We start from the raw sequence: 21817 nt of genomic DNA, 5'->3' as shown, positions 1-21817 counted from the left end.
CAGAAGACAAAATAGATGACTTGCTGTGTTGCTAAATGCCGCCAAGTCACTTTTGACTCATAGCAACCCTGTATAGGGTTTCTAAGAAGCTTCTGGTGAGTTTGAACTGCTGACCTTGTGATTCAAACCAACCTTGCAGTCCAGTGCATTATTTTGCAGTGCCCACCAGGACTCCAACTAGATGACTTGGAACTCCTAAAAATTAGACAATTATGTGTATGAAAAGATTACAACAAAAGAGTAAAAAGAGAGCCAGACTGGGGAAAAATTTTTTTTGCAATGAGACATCAGACAAGGGAGGAAGTACTAGCTAAAATTTATATAAAACTACAAAACTTGTATAAGAAAAAGACAAAAAAATTTTTTAAATGGGCACAGGACATGAACTTTACTAAAGTAGACATTTCAGACAGCAACACACTTACAAATAAAATGTTCACAATCATCAGCTATTGGTGGTGGTGGTGGTTCTGTGCTGTGGAGTCGGTTCCGACTCATAGTGGCCCTGTGCAGGATTTCTGAGGATGTAAATCTTTATGGGAGCAGAATCCCTTAACTTTTTCCTGTGGAATCACTGGTAGTTTTGAACTGCTGACCTTGAGATTAGCAGCCCGACTTGTAACCACTATGCTACCAGTTCTCCTTCAGAGAGATGCCAATCAAAAGACAATGAGATGTCATCTCACACCAGCATTGATAGCAAAGTTAAAAAAAAAACACACAAAAAACCCAGAAAACAACAAATACTGGTATGGGTGTGGAGAGACTGGGACCATCCTAAATTGTTGGTGGGGCTGTAAAATGGTCCAACCATTGTGGAAAACAGTGTGGGGCTTCTCCAGAAAGGTGGAAATAGAAATACTGTATGATCCAGCAATCCCTCTACTTGGTATATATCCTCAAGAAGTAAGAGCCAGGACATGAGTAGATACATGCACACCAATGTCCATTGCAGCACTATTCCCAATAGGAAAAAGATGGAGAGAGCCTAAATACCCATCAATGAAAGAATGGATAAACAAATGGATAAACAAACTTTGTTACATATACACAATGGAATATTGTGCAATATTGAAGAACAATGAATCTGTTCAACACTTCATAACATGGCTGAACCTGGAGGATACTATGCTGAGTGAAATTAGTCAATCACAATAGGACAGGGATTGTATGAGAGCACTGTTGTAAAACTAAAGAGAAGGTTTTCATACCAAAAGAAACATTCTTTGATGGTTACCAGGGTAGACATACACTAGCATGGGGGATGAGGAAGGCAATATACAAGAAGAGGGAGGTTGGCAGAAGGGAGGTGAAGACACAAAGAGACATATGTAAACTAAAGGGGATAAAGGTAATAGTGATACATACACAGCCTTGGAACACTGCTCGGTGTAGACACATGGACAGAGACACAGGATGAATGGCTATGGGAGGAAGAGTGGGATATCTGTTTATATATCCCACAAATATATAAGAGTTTGAAAGAGGATATTTGCACATGGGTAACCACAGAGAGGAAGAGGGACAAATGTTGTTGCATGGAGGGGATTGTAATCATTGAGATATAACAAAGCACATGATTTGATGAAGGTGAAACTGGTGATCTTGTACGTAAACCTTCACTCAGTTCACAATATAAATAATTTTTTAAAAAGAAAATATCATCTCTCATTCTGTGAGAAAACATTGATCATTATTTAGAGTTAGTTCTAGTGCTAAGGAAACATGATTGGCAAGAGACAAAGTCTTTCCAAATACAGAGAAAAGAAACAGGAATTAAAAATAAGAAAGGATAAAAACCTTCCTTTAAAAAATGTGTTTGTTCATTCAGTTGAGAAATAATTGCTGTTTTGTTATTTGCTGTCGAGTCGGTTCCGATTTATAGTGACCGAACTTACATAGGGTTCCCGAGGCTATACATCTTTGTGGGAACAGAAAGCCTCATCTTTCTCCTGCAGAGCAGCTGGTGGGCTTGAACTTCCAACCTTGTAGTTCGAAGTCCAGTGCTTATCCAAATAATGTTGTTAGTGCCATCGGGTCATTGCCAACTCAAAGAAACATTGTATAGGGTTTCCGAGGAGCAGCTGCTAAATTTGAATCAATGACTTTGTGGTTCAAACCAACCTTGCGGTCTAGTGTATTATCCCACAGTGCCACATCAGGACTCCTATCCAAGCAGGATCATGTGCTGGATCGCAAGGTCAGTTCAAATCCACCAGATACGCCTTGGAAACCCTATACAGGGTCACTACGGGTCAGAACCGACTTGGTGGCACTTAACAACAACAATTTCCCTGTTAAGAACCCTGGTAGCTCTGTGGGTTAGGAGCTGGTTGTAGCATGGCATTAAGATAAGGCCATCTGTTTAGATAAAGATTTACAGTTTTAGAAACCTTATACAGGGTTGCTATGAGTCAGAATTGAATCGATGGCATTGAGTTTGGTTTGGGTTTGCTTATACCCCCATTGCCATCAGATACTGACGCAGTGACCCTATAGGGCAAAGTAGAACTGACCCATAGGGTTTCCAGGGGTACATAGCACCCTTTCATTACAAAAATGTTGTTGTTATGTGCAGTCAAGTCAATTACGACTCACAGCAACCTTGTCTGTATAAGGTTTCCAAAGAGTAGCTGGTGGGTTTGAACCACTAACCTTGCAGTTAGCAGTTCAATCGTACAGCACCATACCAGGACTCCATATTATTAAAATATAGCTATATAATTTAAAAACCAGAATCCTGGTGTGGCGCTGTGGGTTAATGCGCCAGACTGCAAAGCCGCTTGAACTGCAGGTCAGCAGTTCAAGCTCACCAGCTGCTCTGTGGAAACCCTATACATGGTCGCTACGGGTGTAAATCGATTCAACGGCACTTAACAACAACAACAAATATAACTTAAAATAACTATGTTAGCTATATACCTTGCTGAGAAAATCTGAAATCATAAATAAAACTTACCTCCCAAAATACATGTGAAGGTTGGGTCTAGCTTTTCTATCAAACCACCAGGTATTTTTCAGTGTAAGCAGAAAATTTAGGTTGATAAAAAGACTCCAGTTAACAAAACTGAGCAACATGCACAAAGGAAAAACAGGGAACTAACTATTTATTTGCACTTTACACTGATTTTATTTCCTGAATATATTTATAAACATTTAATAAAGAGTTTGAAATGTTTATCATTATATTCAGAAAATACAAGCAGTTTCAAATACAAGTAAATTGTTTGTTCCAGGCATCACATTAGAGGCAATACAGTCAAAGCGTACATTAAAATTTAGGATGAAAATGATCATCCCCCAGTGTTTTCAAAGGAATTCTACATTGGAGGTGTATCTGAAGACGCAAGAAGGTTTGCCTCTGTGCTCAGAAATAACACTACTGATGTCGATACTGGCAATGGCTTACAGACTCACAGTAGCACCAGTTAAAGAGCGGGAAAGAAGGAGTTGTGGTGTAAACACATATGTTGTTGTTAAGTGCTGTCGAGTCAGTTCCGACTCATAGCAACCTGTACAGGGTTTCCGAGGCTGTAAATCTTTACGGGAGCAGAAAGCCTCATCTTTCTCCTGTGGAACAGTTGGTAAGCTCCTTGTAAGCACATATAGGACTTATCAAAACTTCTGTACTCTTCCATAATATGGGAAGGGCCTATGTCAAGTTTCAAGTTTACTGCAACTTTTGACTGTGGGCCAGGACTAAGCAGCAAAGCAGATGGACTAGTCTCTGGGGTCAATCAGGTGGCTACACAAGTCACTGTTTCTAATTCGGCCCCTATTCTGGTGGGGACAAAGACAGAAGATCTAGCAGAGTAATGGATTTTTTTGTTTATTTACATCTTTATTTTCACACAGCTGTAATATTAATGGAGCCCTGGTGTGGTGCTGTAGGATAAGCACTGGACCATAAGGTCGGTTTGAACTGCAGGGTCGGTGGTTCAAACTCACCAGCCGCTCCTTGGAAAACTTATATAGCGTTGCTATGAGTCAGAACCAACTCGATAGCACTTAACAACAGCAAGTCTAACAGCAAGTTTAGATAGCTTTAAGCACAAAACTGTCTCACAGATAAAAGGCTGTAGGTAATAACTGTAGATAAAATTGGAAAATAAAGTGTAGCAGACTACAGAGATGGCCTGCCTTCATTGGAATTTCTGAAACATAAATGAAAGAGCCCCTTTTAAAAAACCTCTTTTGCTTACTGAAAAATGAAGAGTTGAAATTTTCCAAAACCACATTTCCTTGTCAAGATTTTGTCATCATATTGTAGGGGGAGGATATTCATTTTAGAGGAAACATAAACCAAATCTCCAATAAGTGGACTTCTACTAAGAGCCCAGAAGTTTTGAAAAGAAAAAACCTACTGCAAACGAAGATTTGTGCTATCCTTATTTACAATAGAACTTAGAAGAAAACGTTGGCTAACTCATTACAATGAACATTTCTACTTGAGACAGACAGTAAAAGCGAATAAAAGTCAAAAAAGAAAATGTTCCGGGATGGACTTCAGATCCACTTTTAAGGGCTCCAATTACCCCAATGTAAAACTCCATGATTTGAAAGTCAGAAACTTTAAAGAACCAGTAAGAACTGCCCTGCCAGAGGGAAGTTATGAAAGGAGAGAAAACCTGATCTTAATCAAAGATCTCAGCGACCTATAAATAGAAACAGGTGTCCAAATCAAAGACAGAGAGAGACCCTGAATGAGAACCATCCTTTAGGATACATGCTCTGGTCTGGGAATTGTTAAGGGAGCTGAGAAAGTAGCAACTGTTGGAAACGTGCCTTAAAAATAGGAAGCATACCTCCGTACCACTTACTCTCTTGAGTAGGAAAAAAAGTGCCGCTGGCGGGCCAAGGGTCCTTTAATTCCGAAAAATTAAAAAGGGAAAGCTAAGAACTGTACACAGGCTGGAATAAAAATGTCAACCCTTCTTTTCCTCTCGCTTCTTCTTTTAAAGGGTCAGGGAAAATGATCATCAGCCTTTAAGCTTTTGAGGCGGAGCGCTTCAAAGATGATGGGAATCACTCATCTGCTATGATCTGGCTTGGGAAATCATTGTAATTATTGTTATTAAGTATTTAAGAATCCACAGGGAGATAGAGCATTGCACACAGGATACCAAAAAAAAAGCTATAATCTTACCACCACACCCTACCCCTGAAACCCTGGTGTCTCGCAGGCTGGAAACAGCTGTATTTTTCAGGCTTCCCAACAGGAATCGATAATGCAAGAAGGTCTGCTTCCCTCCTGTTTACACGAACGGGCAACCTCCTGAATATTTTCTGCTATGAATGTTCAAATTCATTAGGTTTCTAACAAATGTGATGAGTCATCAACAACAGCTAGAACACGAGTCTCTAGGATTCATAAATGTTACTAAACCCTTCTGATCTCAGTGCGCACTGACACAATTTATGAAGCTATCTGCATATAATGCAGCCCCTGTGTGGCACAAACATTTAAACATCTCATCAAAAGGTTGGAGGTTCGAGTCCACCTCCCCCCAGAGACCCCTGAAAGAAAGACCTAGTGAAGCATCCCTCCAAAAAGTCACAGCCATGAAAAGTCTATGGATCACAGTTCACCATGACTTGGATCAACTCGGCGGCAAGCGGTACTGCACATATGAGTATACGAAGAACATCAACAAATTCAGATGAAGCGTTTTCAATTTTTTAACAGAATTACAGTGAAAAGATAATTTGAATCAAAACAATTTCTATATCCTTTCTAACTCTCTATTTAGACATCTAACAAAAATCAATTCAACTCTGAGAGAAGTACCTAGAAAGGCTGCCTACCCCTTTTGGATGATGGTTGGATAAAGAAGTCTTAAGCGCATCTATGCTAATTGTAGCCTAGTGCCAGGTACATGGTAGGTGCTCAGGAAAGTATCTCAACATGGGTGAAACAAGAAAGAAAAGGAGAAATCCAGAAACCTGACACATGTCAGCATGGTTTTAAGAATCAGAGACCAATATTTTCTAGAATAAAGACTTCTCTGGTCCATGTAAGTTCTTTCATTCAAATCATCAGGATAGAAGAGATCTGTTTAGTTTCTGTTTTGGAGGGAGTGGCCACCTCTGTTTGCCAGGGTCCATTCAGAAGCACTGAACACTGCTGGTCCCTCAGATGTCTTTTTGCAGCTCCCTAAATGAGCTGCAAGCTTTCCCACTTCAGAGTTTGCACACATGTTGCACCATTTGGGAAGAGTCCACTGATCACTTGGCCAATACCTACCCATCTCCCAAGTCTCAGCAGGAATACTATTTTCTCAGGGATGTTGTCTCTAACCTCCCAATCTAAAATGATGCTCTTCTTGCCATTCTTTCTCATAGAAGTTTGCTCTTTATAGTCATGGCATTTATCACTTTTTTTTTTTTAATTAAATGTTTTTATTTTGGATTGAGTGAAAGTTTACAGTGCACATCATCAGCTTCACATTCAACCATTCATATAGCTTGTTTCATTACATTGATTATTATCCCCTCCATATATCATCAGTTTACAGTGTTTCTCTCTATCCTCTTTAGCTTTTTTTTTTGGGGGGGGGGGAGACTTGCCTTTTTGGAATTTACAGTCTCAGCTTTTAGGGAAGGTTTTTACATTTGTCTGTGGATATCCAGGGCTCATGTATGAGATTACTAACAAGCATTACTGAATAATCAGATGAGGGACAGTTTGCTATGTCTACTAGGTGGCTAAAGTCTGATCCTCAGAGCCTATGGTTTGGACGGTCAACAATGCTTGGGCCCACAGGGTCTTGACCTCCTGACCGGGTCTGCACGGTCTGCATCAGATTCCCCCTTATTTATTGTTTGTTTAAGGGACGCTGCCTGTCTTAGGCGGCCAGTGCGAATTCCTCAGTCTTACCCGTCATCGAAACTCATTGCAGCATGGCAATGGCTCTGTCTTAGGTTGCCGAGGTTCCACGTATCACCATTTTACTTATATACTTGTAAGGCAATTCTTCATCTAATATCTGTAGACGGTCCCTTTTAACTTTAAGCTCTAGGAAGTCAAGGGCTGTGTACCTGTTTTATTTAGCAAGAATTACCTAATATCTAGCATACTGCCTGGTACATAAAAGACACTCAATGAATATGTATTTATTTAAAGAATGAGAATAATGAAAACAGTTATCATTTACAGGAAGGTTCCTATGGAAAAGTGGAAGCTAAGTTGTGTTTGCAAGTCATTATATTGTATGACCTGCTTTATGATCGTGACATCTTGTGCCCTTTGTTACTTCCTGTAGCACCTAGTGGCTACACTAATATTTCCAATGATGGCCTATTACATAATTAAATTTGGGCAGATTTTAATGAAGCAGTCCCATGGTTACCATAAACAATGAGATACATTCCGACTACTTACCCTTCTGCCTAGAATCTGGTTGATAGCTGCACTTTCCTTGAGAGTACACTCAGCTACGACATTTGCTCTCATTTCTTTCATGTATAACATAAAAGCATTCAGAGGTTTCTTAATGTGAGGTCTTTTTGGCTCCTGCTCCTTTCTCTGTTCATGCTGAGGCTTCCTAAAAGGTGGTTGTGGTGGTGGTTGGGGAGTGGGCAGAGGGAATAAGGAAGAGACGGGAAGAGGAGAGAGACGGAGCATATGTTTACATTACCAGTCAAATCAAGGCCCTTTGAGCAGTCTATAAATCCCCAAAATACAATCGACTTTGAAGAGCAATGCTTGATTAATTTCATGAAACACTGGGATACAAACAACCAAAAGGGATTCATATTTACTCACTGAATCTTTGTGAATAAGGACCCTTTGGTTCGAGAAAGTTTACCTATAGCTTGAAGTGTCTAACACAAAATAGAAATGAATTTGGGATTGTAAAGATCTAGGACCTTGAGGTCAAGTTCCATGATCACCTCAGAATAAGCTGAACATATAGCATATGTGATTTTACCTCTTTGAGGTTTTTAGAGCTTCTAAACTTTTGGGGCGGAGGGCAGGGCCCCCTCTTTGAGAAGCTAAGAAAATTTTAGAAGTTGTTCCCCAAACATACATTGGCAGGGACTATCGTATGCTGTCTACCAAACCTCACTTTCTCGTCTCAGGCCACAAACCCAAGATGAAGAAGCAGCTGAACAACTAATTTCTTCAAGGAATTCAGTCTAGCTGTCACACCCTCTGACAATCCTTACCCAAAAGGGAATTCTGGGTTTTGCCCCTTTCACTTGAATTTTGTATTGTGAAGCCTCAAAACCAGGGTTACTGCACTTCCTGAAGGAAATGCATTCATCAAACTCCCCCAAACAACTATACTCAGGCACTAATTGGTGCTCCCCAACAACCAGAACATGAAAACCTAGTAGTAAATGCTATACAGTGGGAGGTTATTCAATGCCTAGCCTCTGAAGGTTCCTCTGTATTGATGAGGTTCCCTGATCACATAAAGTCTGTGTTCCTTTGAATCTCAGAATCAAAATCCAGGTAGTGAGAATTAAGCTGCATAATGTCCTCAGGGGCTGAGCTTTCAAGGCACAGCAACACGATTTTTTCATAATAAAAATGAGCCAACAAGAAGGCCCAACAATAAAGAGGGATGTTTAGACCTTCTGTTACCTTGAAACATCTACAGATGAAGTCAGGTGCATACTTACACGTGCATTAGGTCACTGTCACTGTGGGGATGCTCCTGTTTGACCTGAGGCGTTACAATAGCTGGATGAGGGATGCCAGTTGTGTGGGGACCAGGAGGACCAGGAATCATATGATGGGAAAACCTAAAGGAAGGAAAGTGAAGAAAACAATATGTACGAGTGGCTACTGCAGCAAAGGGTGGAACTGTATTTCTTTACATGTGTAGAGATATTAGTTGTAAATGATAGTGAGTCAATGATTTTTCAATTTTTTGTTATCAGGTGGACAATATTTATATTTAGTAACTATGTAATCTTTTTCGGGTTTGTGAAGTCCTAGTGTGGTGCTATGGGTTAATGCACTGGACTGCAAGGTCAGTCTGAGCCACAAGTTTGGTGGTTCAAGCTCCTCAGAAACCCTACACAGGGTCGCTATGAGTTGGAGCCAACTCGACGACCCTTAACAACAACAACCTGTTATTGTTGTAAAGTGCCAGTTGTGACACATAGTGACTCTGTATAGCATCTGGTGGGTCAGAACCACCAATGTGGCAGTTAGCAGTCCAGTGCTTATTCTACAGTGCCACAACAGGGCTCCAATCTAGTAGTAGAATGGCATTTTTCTTGAGAAGACCAAAGAATTTTTTTCAAAAAAGAAATTCTTTTTCTTGCAAAGCAGTTTTCAAATGAGTTTCAGTAAGAGCCATCACAGAACATATCTTTATAAAATTTATTACAATTTTGAATGGGAAGCTAAAGATACCACACTTAAAATTCTCTGCCTTCACTCATAAGGACATCATCTCCTGAAGATTTTTTTTTCAAATCCTTGGCTTCTTCACTAATATCGTTGTTGTGGTTGTGTGACGTGGAGCGGATTCCAACTCACAGCAAACCGTAAGGACAGAGAAGAACTGCCCAGTGGCTTCCCAAGGCTGCAATCTTCACAGGAGCAGATAGGTCTTTTCTCCTGTAGAGGCCCTGGTGGGTTCAAACTGCTGACCTTTTGGTAAGCAGCTGAGTGTTTAGACACTGCATTCCTTTTAGGATGAAACCAATGAAGTAAGGGAAAGGGGGATTGTTTTTCAGTCCTCCTTTTAGTTGTACTTCCATTCATATCATACAAGATCGTTTCGTTTTCAGTAAGAAGTAATGCCTGAGAGATCCAGCCTTATGCAAAACCGCTAACAGAACTGACGATTCTAGATCCCGGTAAAAACTACACACAATAAAGACAAGCTACTTATTCACAAGTAGGCTTTTGTAGAAGGTAAAAATAATCTTAGGCTACCCACCACCAGCAGACACAAAGGAGGGAAACCGCCATGCAAGAAAATAAAACAAATAAAGACACTACTTCCAACAAGCGCTTTGGGTAAATTTTGGAATACGCTTCAGATTTTTTTTTTTTGCTTTTCAAAACTGTTTTAGAGTAAACATTTAATCCTGTAAGAATAACATCCTTGGTCTTTCATCACAGCCTATACAATTAACTCCGTCATCTGAGAAGGAGAGAAGAGATTCAGCTTGAATATGCAATACTTTAGGAATAAATGTTGAACAATTAAGGAGGCTGTAAAATTAAGGGTTTCTGTAAAAGTACAGAATCCCAGTCAAATAATGATGCTCTGCTTAGTGTACTGTTTCCAAAAGGACATGATGCTGGTGATTTGCCCGTCAGACACTCCTATCATCAGTTGGCTTTTTATAAAATTAACAATGAGTGCAAAAGTAGATCTTGGAGGGAAGAATATTCATTTCACCATCCCTCTCAGCAGCTAGGCTGACACTTCATTCAAAAAATAATATGCTTGTTAAATGCTGTCATTCACCATGGGCACCGCAAGTTTCATACCTATGTAAAAAGTAAAGGTTCACAACCAGTTAATAACCTCACAGCTTGCCTCCTGGCACAATAATGCTAGCTCCTTTGGAAAAGGCACATTGAACACACAGATGATACACCACACTCGTGTGTACATCAAGCACAGGGTACAGAAGCCATCCTTTTCAGAAGCCAAGCAGTACACATAGCAGCCTTGGGTGTGGCATGACAGGCCTCACAGAGCTTTGCTTGCACTACCGTGTCCACACAGGGCCTGATTCACACACTAGGACCCACATCCCTTATGGCCTGACAGCTTGTGAGCACTGTTCTTTCTCCTCTGATAGTAATGGTCTAGGAAGGCTCTGGGCCTTTTCAACTACCTTCGCATTGCACAGGTAACTCCTTTCCTCAAAGGAAGCAGACTAGAACTCAGCCCAAACCCATATTTATCTGCCTTCCCTTTCCCCCCACTTTGCCCCATCCCTAATATATTTTGAATCAAACAAGTTTAATTCCTTAGAACGTCCACTTTGGGAACATTTCACATCCCACATTCAAATGCAATGAATGCTTTTGGAGGCAGTGATGCCTCCAAAATGTTTCACCAGCATGGGTGAGTCGAGCTCACTAGGTGGGTGTGGCTGGCCCCGTGAGATACAGTGTTGGACTCCTACCCTGGAACCTCTATGACCCCTAGTGTGGGAGCCAGGCACACTGCACAGACAGACACGAGGTTGAGTTATGCACCCTCCTAGCCGACCAAGAGGCAAGCAGAGGCACACAAGATGCAAGCGCGAGGAGAGCAACTTGTTCTCTAGTGCCCCATTTCCACCTCCACCTACCTGGACATGGAAGTGTCGACTGACAGTGAGGATGGGTAGGGTTGCCTGAATCCACCCGTGATGGGATATACAGGCTGACCTTGCCTGAGGTCACAGAAGAAAGGAACCCATCAATGACAAAACACCAGTTACCAACCAGCAATTAGAGAGTTTGATGTGGGGAGATGAGGAATTAAAATAAAATCTGTCGGAGTATTATAGAGCACAGAATTTCTTCAGTTATGTAACTGTTTCCTTTCGTTACCTTCAACCCAATCAGTGCATCCTCTGACTTGAAGAAAATTGCCTTCCTCAAGTTTAAAGGCAAACCAGTCTTGGTATTATTTGCCATTTATTCCTTCCCTCCTCCCAACCCCACGAATGCCTAACACAATACTTTGAACAAAGTGGGTACCCTTCATACTGAATATGATGAAACCCTGAGAAGGGTGAAATATTTCTTTCAGAGAAACAGCTGAATGAATTCTTCATCAGATTCTTAGACAGTTTCAGGGACAGGAAGAGGGAAGGAAATGAATACTTATGTTAAAATAAACAAGTGTTTTAAAAACACTACTCTTTCCCTCCTCATCTACCCATGTTAGAGACAAGAACTAACAGACCAATTCACTGGAGTGTGTTACCCTCCACCCTGTGAATTCCACCCTGCTCTCAACTGTTCGTAGATTTCACATGTTTCCTTGATACTGATGCTCCTTCTTGTAGCCACAGAATTAATGCCCTGAGTCGCTAAATTCAGGTAGAATAACTGATCTAGGTTTTTAAAGTATATGTATAATTTAAGTAACTCAAAAAGAATTACTGACTGATTTGGTACTAGAGAGAGAAAGAAAGAAAGCTGGAATTTCCATGGCAAGATGACCATTCCTTACTGAAAAAATGAGAAAACCTAAGGTTATCAAGTGACTGGGGAAAGGATGGGGTTGTAATCCTAGAGAACCAGGTGGAGAAATGAGAAAAGCGTTTGCTGACAATGAAGCACTGTTTTCTAGGAAGTGAAAAATAGGGAAGGGTTCAGAGGTGAGGGGATAGGGGTGTGTGTGTGTGTGTGTGTGTGTATGTGTGTGGTGGGGGAACTGTATGCTAATCCTAAAATGATAAAAGTAGGACATATTATAGAAAATTACTATTACTTCCCCCAATTTTCCTTTCTTTACTTTTAAAATTTAAAAAATAATAATAAAGGCAGCAGTAAGAATTTATTTTAGATATAGATCCCAATTTAATTAATAATAATAAAAAAAAGTAAATCCACATAAATCTGAGTTTTGGAAAGAAACCCAAAGATCCATTCTTCATTTCACTAAACTCAAACTGGATGTTCTTTTAAATCCCAAAAGGTGTTTTCATATTTTGAATTCCTCTCTAGTTAGCTGTTGGTCACTTTTCTCACTTACTTATAAGAAAAGGTGGATATTCTATGTGTCTAAGTTTATACTCCCAAATTACAAACTGTTCATTAAAAAAATAATAATAACCTAAAAAAGGAAACACCACACTGAGCTCTAACTTTGTATAGGCAAAGCAAACGCCCAGAGTCACAAACTGACTCCATAAAACTATAGGCTTCAAAGCAAACTCTACAAGCATTTTCTATCTATATCTATCTACCATCCACTTTAACCCAATTTCAAAGTCTATCAATCTTTTAACATAATTTTAATTGAAATGAAATAAAGTGAGCCCCTTGCTTTCTGATGTGAAATTTCTTCAACTCCACAAGTGTTACTTTTCATGAATGCAAAGTGCAAGATGTGTTCAACTGCCCGACTGAAGGTTGCAGGAAGGTTCTTACCAGCCCAGAGGTGGGGTAATCTGTCCAACGCCACTAGGAGACAAGGGATAAAAGGTGGGGATATCAGGAGCTGGAGGATGTCTGGACATGCCTATTTAAAAAAAAAAAAAAAAAAAAAAGGATGGAGACACACAGTTTTCAGATTCACAGGATATCTGAACACAGAGCATTAGAAAGGCAATAAAATGCTTTCTGCCATTAATACTTCAGGTCTGGAATGAAGCAATATTTAGTTATTAGATCCATTTAACAGGTATCAGATTGTTAGCTTTTCTCTAGGTTCCATCATCTGAGAAAAACAAGTCTTTGGGTAGTGCATCTTGAGGAAGGAATTTCTGGAAGAGTAAATAACGCTGCCCGTAAAACAGTCACCAAGGTAGACTTTCAAAAGTTTATTTATTTTGTCCCAATTATTTCACTGTGTTTCAGAAAATGGTAGGCACTGTTTTTGTGGTGAATGGGATATTGTTTTGCGTAGTATGGAAAATGACAGCCTAAGTAGACAGCCTGCCATGGTGCTCAAGGATTAGGTAAATTGCCACTTGCAAATTTTCCTTGGCTTTTGGCTCCCTTATGGACACACAGATTTGGGAAATGTGATACCTCAGAGGATCAAAGATTAATTAGGAATCATCTTCAGCCTCAAAATGGTCACACTTGATATGATTCATTGGGTCTCTGTCTGCCACTTCAGCTCCAACTAAGCTCTTCATAAAGTTGAGTCCTCTGGGCACCAAGGTCAAGCTGTTCTGGATTAGCTGTATTCCACAGAAAATGAGAGTACCACCAAATTGTTTCTTGAGCTCACACTCCTTGGAGCACACTGCCCTATAAACTGGAAAAACCACCTCAAGATTATACCTAATCCTAGTCCCAAATGACTCCCCTTGGTTTATTCTTTACCTTCAGGTACAGAAAAAGAAACTCAGACCAATGCTCAACAACATAACATACAAAAACTTACATTTAATGTAATTGTAGGAAAGGATTTTGAATAGAAAAAAAAAAAAGCCACAAGTGTTTCTTTATATAATTGGTGATAGCTTTACTGGATCATTTCCATAAATAAACATACTTTCCAAGGTATGTTACTCAGTATGTGAAATTACGTGAGCACATTGAAAGACACCGTTTGAATATTCTGCCTTATTTAATGCTTTAAAGTGCCTGTGATTTTCATTTAGATCTTAAAGGATATAAAAGATCTTCAACATATGTAAACCTTAAGTAAGTGTTTTCTCAAGAGTCGATGCTAATTTGACTTTGAAGTTAAAAAAAATAAAAAAGTGCTTACAGAAAGTAGGTAGTGAAGAGAAAAATTATTGATTATTTTTCATCCTCTCTCCCAGGTTTACATTAGAACATCTAATGCTTTGTTGTTTTTAAGCAAATGGTCTCAAAAAAAAAAACAACAAAAATCTTTTGTTTTTTTAATTTTTAGCTAGAAATATTAATTCTTTTGGTCACCAACTCAAACCAAACACAATGTTACCAAGTAGATTACAACTCACAGCTCCCCTGTAAGACACAGCAGAAGTGCCCCACAGGATTTCCAAGGGTTACTCACTGGGCTGCTAACTGCAAGGTCAACAGTTTTTACCTACCAGCCATTCTGCAGGAAAAGGAAGAGGCTTTCTGCTCCCCTAAAGACTGACAGCCTCGAGAACGCTACCCAGGGTTGCTATGAGTCAGAACCAACTCTACAGCATACCACCACCATCACGATCAATCTTGGACTGCTGCATGTTTCTCTCATACAGCAACTGGTGGGTTGGAACCACTATCCTTTTGGTTAGCATTAACCACGGCACCATCAGGGCTCCTTCTTTTGGTCACTCACTGTCACTGCCACTGAGTCAATTCCGATTCGTTTTCATTGTTGCTAAGTGCCGTCGAGTCAGTTCTGACTCTAAGTGACCCTGTTTAGGGTTTCCAAGGAGCCGCTGGTGGGTTTGAACTGCCGACTTTACGGGTCAAATTGATCTTACAGTGCCACACTAGGACTCCATTTCCAAGACTGTAAATCTTTACGGGAACAGCTGGTGAGTTTGAACTGCCAACTGTGTAGTACGTAGCCCACTGCTTACCCTACAGCACCACCAGGTCACACTGCCCCCAAATTTCATACTCTAGGATTTTTTTTCTTGGATCTGGAGGGGCCCCAATTAAAGGGGTGACCCTAAAGAGTCTTGACGTACCCAAATCACCTGGGAGCTTTTCCAATTTTTTCTAATTTTCCAGTCTCATCTTGAGACTCCTATACCTTCCTGAATCTCTGGATCTGCAGCTGCATAACTTGAAGTTGGATGATTGCAGTCTTAGGTTTGAACACAAACACCGAACTTAGAAAAACTTTTGAATTTGAATGCTTCATTATATTCACTCTCTAATCAGGGTTAGAGACCACACTGTCACCGATATTTGCTGTCGAGTCGGTTCCAACTCATGGCAACCCGTGAGCAACAGACTGTTGATAAACTCTAGTCTATTGCAGCCCCTGTGCATTCTGGGTGTCTTCCAACCTATGTGGTTCATTTTCTAGTTCTGTATCACACAGTTCTGTTGTGACCTAGAGGTTTCCATTGGCGTATTTTGGAAGTCAATTCCCAGGCCTCTCTTCTTCATCTGCCTAGACTGACAAACTGACAGATGGGGGTGGCTCAGAAATCAGAGATTATCTGAATGATCTATTTTAATCATTTCTTTTATAACTGAGGAAATTAAGGTCTAGAGAAGGTCAAGTTGACAGTTCTGGTACCCTGTCCAGCTATGCATATGCTTTCATACAGGAATGTTATCACTGGGAGATAGGTAACTTGCTTGCAATCAGAATGCAGCTCTTTTAACAGACAAGCTTAACACCTGTGCACTGTACTCTAGTCCACATTCTAGATGTGTTTAGAACAGAGTGCCTGGTGATTCAATAGGGAAAGAAATACAAACTGGATGGATTTGGTGTTTCTGGTAGAAGGAGAAAAGGGATTAACATGTATTTAGCACACTTGCAACCTGCCTGGCCCCATAAACCAGTTGCGGTGGAGTGGATTCCTCGTGTCTACCACCCTGTGTGTTGTCAAGGTACAAGATTTTCAGTATCTGGTTTTTCAGAAGTCGATCAGCAGGCCTTGTCGCTGAGGCACCTCTGACGCGAACCTCCAGCCTTTTGGTTGGCAGTCAAGTGCGTTGACTGATTGCACCAAATTGGACTGTAGCTAATAAATTCTACTCATCTCCCAAATGGTCCCTTTCCCTCATGCAATTTCTCTGTTTTGGCTTTGAGAAATCTCTTCCTCCTTTTAACTTTTAACGTGGTACTTAAAATGTTTTTCATTTTCTTTTATAGTTAGGCTGTACAATTGATTTCCTGCATGAGCTTAGAAAAGAGAGCCCATCTTTTACCAATCTATAGATGAAACCATACTTGTCTGCAGAAGCAGCTCTTAACAATTAATTTTGAATGACTGAACAAACGAACAAATGAAATAAAGTATGTATTAAACTTGACTCATTCCCTATGCTCACCCACTGCCATGTAGTTGATTCTGGCTCACAGGACCCTCTACAGGGCTTTCAAGGCTATAAACCTTTATTGGAGCAGACAGCCTCATCTTTCTCCCGTGGAACAGCTGGTGAGTTTGAACTGCTGACCTTGTGGTTAATGGTCCAGTGCTATCCTATAGAGCCACCACGGCTCCTCATTCAGAGTCAGTATTATCAACCATTTTAAAGTAAGCATATGATGTAACTTAGGCAGTTAAGTGAGCAGAAAATGCATCTGGTTTTTTTAAATATCTCCTTGCAGTTGTACAATCTTAGAAACGTATGCCTCACTACCAGCTGCTGGGGTGCTGAAGACATGATTCATATCCTTTATTCAGCTAGCATGTACTGAACCCCTAATACATGCCACAGGCTATCAGAAGCATTGCAATAGTATTAATAGCTTTTAAACTTTTAGAGTAAGTTAGATACATTTCGGTAAAAATCACACTTGTTAGACTACATGGATTAATACAGCAGTGTTGACATTCACTGACCATGTATCTTTAAAGAAGTTATCTAATTGTTATTATTTTATAAAATCCAAATAGGGACTGTTATAAAGAATAAATACACTATTACATGTAATTCAGAACAGTGCCTGGTACACAGTAAGGGCTCTATAAATGTTTGCTGTTATTTATAAAGATAAAATGGATAATATAAACAGGCTCCTACACCGAGCATGTCCTTGTACTACCCTGATAATAAGTACAAAAAAGAAAGAAAGAAAACTAAGTGTCAGCTCTCTTTCCGTTTTTCACACACACAGACGCCCACATATACACACACACACACACACACACACACACACACACACACACACAAACAAAAAAACACAGAGGAAATCTAGCAAGCTCCCTAACAGGGATAAATGGAGAGGCATGCAAAATCACATTAATATTTTTTTAAAAAATTAAGAACTTGCAATGAGACAACTTCATCTCATGGTCATGAGTTCCTTTTCTGTCTAATAGCTGTTGTTGATAGGTGCTTTGAGTCAGTTCCAACTCATAGTGACCCTACAACAGATGGAATCACTGCCCAGGGTCCTGCACTCTCCTCACAACTGTTGTTAAGTTTGAGGTCATTGCTGCTGTCACTGAACCAATCTATCTTGTTGGGGGTCTTCCTTGGTAGTTATGGAAAATTTGTTTTTTTTAAAAAAAGTTTGAGAAGCAGTAATATAAATTACAGCTAGAAAGGCAAAACAAGAGAAGGTAGCAGTTAAGAGAAAATGTAAGTGTAATTGGTAGCAAGTTTTAAATTTGTTTCTTCATAAAATGAATGGTTCTAGAAATCTTCAGGAAAACAAAACGCCAAAAGTCACAGAGCCATAATGTTTAATTCTCTTAAGTAAGTTAATGTTTAAAAGTACTCAGAACAAGGCCTAGGACCGATATAGTGAGCACTATTTAACTATCAGTTTAATAGTTTTGTTGTTGTTGTTAAAGTAAAGTACACTCAATTCTTTTTGATAATAGGTTGAGACTTTCATATCTATGTTCAATCGTCATCTATCTCTTTATGTTACCCAGATGAGTGTCTCTAGCTCAGACTCTGGCCCGAGATAGTGACCCACATATTAAATTGCTTTTTAAAATCCTGTCTCTCCCCTCAGGTATCTCAAAGACACCCTAACTCACTTTGACCAAAGCTTGATTCTTGATCTTCCCTCTCAAACTCGGTCTTCTTCCTAAGATCTCTATCCTTGTGTCCTTTCTCATGAGATATCTATAGTCTTGTCTTTTTAATGTTTGTGTGTGTGTATGTGTGTGTGTGTGTGTGTTTTAATTCTTTGGAGGCCCTTGATAAAGCCAGGATGAGTCTGGAAGCCTTTGTATAGGTGATTCTCATCTTCTCTCAGAATCGATTCAACAGTAACTGGTTTGGTTTTTTGTTTGGTTGCAAAAAGATATGTGGACTCTAATCTAGTCAAGGCCCAGTAGCAAGTAATTCCTCAAATAAGCTTTCCATCTGAACAGTGGAGGGAACTAGAATCACTTAGATGTATTATTAGTAATGGAAAGCACACCTAACCTCGTCCACTCTTCTTCACACACTTACTAAGTGTTGGAGAAGAACATGGAAAGTGCCATAGGCTACCAAAAGAACCAACAGATTTGTGTTGAAAAAAGTGCAGCCAGAGTGCTCCTTGGAAGCCAGGATAGCCAAACTTCGCCTCCCATACTTCAGACATATTGTCAGGAGGGACCAGTCGCTGGAAAAGGATATCATGTTTGGTAAGGTGGAGGGTCAGAGAAAAAGAGGAAGACTCCCTTCGAGATGAATTGGCAAAGTGGCAGCATCAATGGGCTCAAGCGTGGCAACACTTATGAGGTTGGCCCAGGATCGGGCAGTGTTTCATTCTGCTGTGCATACGGTCGCATGAGTCGGTACTGACTCGATGGCACCTAACAACAACTAAGTGTTGTCCATTTTAAGTCAAAGATAACAACAAAAATAAAACTAAACCAGTTGCTGTCAAGTCCATTCTGACTCATAGCCCCATGTGTGTCAGAGTAAACTGTGCTTCACAGAGTTTTCAATGGCTCGTTTTTCAGAAGTCAACACCCAGGCCTTTCTTTCGAGGTGCCTCTGGGTGAAGGTGAACCTCCAACATTTTGATCAGTGGGCGTGTATGTTAACTGACTGCACCACCCAGGAGAATAGGATGAAATGAAGGAAGTGGCAATTTAAAAAATTTTCATATTCTCTGTTTTAATTTGGTTTTATAGAATCTTCAAGACACTGGAGAAGGAGCTCTGGTATTGTAGTTACGAATTGCTCTGCTAACTTAAAAGGTCAGCAGTTCAAAACTACCAGCTGTTCCATAGGAGAAAGATGAGGCTTTCTGCTCCTGTAAAGATTTATAGCTTTGGAAACCATATATAGGGTTGCTATGAGTCAGAACCGACTCGTATGCACATAGAAACAGCACAGGCAATCCTGTAGAAAATTCATCCTCAGAGTCTGCCCTAAGCTGATTAGACCAGAAGGGTGGGAGAAACAGAGCACTGTGTCCTACAACCACACCCACACACATTACGTACAATTTTTTTAAATTTTCCAGAATGTTGGTGGCAGTTTCCTTCTAGAAACACTACAGGGCACTAGTTCTACAGTATATTCCTATGAATCAGACTTGACTTCACAGCAATGGGTTTTGTTTGGTTTTATGCTGTGTGTTTTTCCATAAACGAAGTTGAAGCAGAAGTTGGTAGTAATGTAAAGGTGCAAGACAGGGTTCATGGTGCTGTGACTTTTAAACCGATGGCTTTGGGCTTCAATTATAGCATCTAAATGGTAGATTTAAAAACAAAAAAATACAATGGAGGTATAACTGAATGACATGAAGAAATCACAAAAGGCTGAAAAAGAGAACATTTGAAGGGAAATCCTCTAATCTGTCCTTTGTCTGACATCTTTTACATTTCTATCAACACTTAGTATGTGTTGAACTAAATAGCTACTGAAGGGGGCACTGAGGGCTGCATTTTTTGGGCATTTGTAAAACATACTGGTTTATATTACAGGTTGTATACTTTTAGGGCTGTCATTCTGATTGAACATGACCCTCCTAGGCTCTTCTATCTTTCCATTCTAAAAAATAAAAGAGGCACCAACAGAGTATTGTAAGTTCATAGAGAACTGCTATCAAGTGCATTGCTCTTGTCTACCATAAACGTATCTTGGTTGACTCAGTGATGTGGAGCAAGGCTACAGGTCACGTGGGCACCACAGGGGGACTGACGGATGGACTGGGAGGACGGGTCTTGGAAGGCAGGTGCTCTCACCTTGTTTGGAGTTGACATCTGATGGGATGTGTGACGGGTGTGATCCTGGAGAAAAGTGCTCGTCGCTGTAAGTGATGAGGGGGGTGAGAGGATGGACGGCATGGGATGGCTGCACCACGGGCACTTTATTTGACTGCAAAGCAACAACAAAGTCAACAATTAATGAGGATGCCCAGCTCCTGTGTCCATTCCCAAAGAGAACTCTACACAACAGCAGGGACCGGCTGTCAGCTTAACCCAGCAATCAGCTCCAGACCCTGGACAACTGCAGCCATCCACTGTGCACATCCACATCTACAGAATTTCCCATGCTAACCATTCCTTAAATACATGACTGTCCACTGATTTAACCTAGGCCCCTTTGGGAAGGGACGTAGGCCACTATGACTCCGTATGACAGAATATGTGTCTGCTTATGTTTGTGCTCCCCTCTGCATTGTCTCCTCAGGCTGACTTTAACAAACAGTTAGTCAAGTAAAACTTTACAATGCTTTATACATGTTTAATTCCTTAAACTCTGGTAGCGTAGTGGTTATGAATCGGGCTGCAAACCTTAAGGTCAGCAGTTCGAAACTACCAGCGGCTCCACAGGAGAAAGATGAGGCTTTCTGCTCCCGTAAAGATTTACAGCCTCAGAAACCCTGTACAGGGTCGCTATGGGTCGGAACTGACTCAACAGCACTTAACAACAACAACAAATTCCTTAAGAATGTCTGGCACTAAAAACTGTTTTGTGATCAAATAAATGAATTTATAAATAATCCAAACAAACATAAATTTGCTACATCGATATTCCCCCTTAGGTTAAAAAAAAAATCTGTAATTCTATTGTTGCACATATTTAACAAAGTTTTTGCACCATTTTTTTTCATATTTCATCAGTTAGCTTTGTCAATTAGACATCAACTACCCATTGTGCTGGAGTGGTGCTGCAGGATAATGTGCTGCTCAGTAGGGTCAGTTTGAACCACAAGGTCGGCAGCTCAAACCCCCCAGCCACTCCTCAGAAACCCTATACAGGGTTGCTATGGGTTGGAACTGATTCGACGGTACTTAACACAGCAACAACCCACTGTTACACTGAAGACAATACTCATTTCAGCTTCTGATTCTTTACTTCTAAATCAACCCAAACCAAACTCATTGTCATCAAGTTGATTCCAGCTTTTAGACCCTACAGGACAGATAAGAACTGCTCCCTAGAATTCCTGAGACTTGAATCTTTATGAAAGGAGACAGCCTCATCTTCCTCCTGAGCAGCAGCTGGTGGTTTGAACCACTGACCTTCTGGTTAGCAACCCAACCCTTAACCCACACCACCAGAGTACCCTTACTTCTAGATGTCTTAATTGATGAAAGGGGATTTCTAATCTTGAGTTTAACTGAATCACATGAAATATATAGCTAG

At 40.3% G+C, this 21817-nt stretch overlaps 1 protein-coding gene across 4 annotated transcripts in view; it reads right to left on the bottom strand.

The window, feature by feature from the left end:
* The window catches only part of LEF1 (lymphoid enhancer-binding factor 1), a 153997-nt gene that overhangs the window by 32476 nt on the left and 99704 nt on the right, over nucleotides 1-21817 (bottom strand). For 3 of the 4 annotated variants that reach the window (XM_006869323.1, XM_006869322.1, XM_006869324.1), the window contains exons 4-7: nucleotides 20410-20542; nucleotides 13073-13163; nucleotides 8629-8751; nucleotides 7382-7544 (exon numbers count right to left, since the gene is read on the bottom strand). In XM_006869323.1, coding sequence (XP_006869385.1) covers nucleotides 7382-7544; nucleotides 8629-8751; nucleotides 13073-13163; nucleotides 20410-20542 — 510 coding nt within the window. Of the gene's footprint in view, nucleotides 1-7381; nucleotides 7545-8628; nucleotides 8752-11277; nucleotides 11362-13072; nucleotides 13164-20409; nucleotides 20543-21817 lie in introns of all 4 variants that reach the window. The other variant, XM_006869321.1, reaches the window with a different exon arrangement.

The sequence above is a fragment of the Chrysochloris asiatica genome, unplaced genomic scaffold (assembly GCF_000296735.1).
Source record: "Chrysochloris asiatica unplaced genomic scaffold, ChrAsi1.0 scaffold00129, whole genome shotgun sequence".
Lineage (NCBI taxonomy): Eukaryota > Metazoa > Chordata > Mammalia > Afrosoricida > Chrysochloridae > Chrysochloris > Chrysochloris asiatica.
This window is presented reverse-complemented; position numbering and strand designations above follow the sequence as displayed.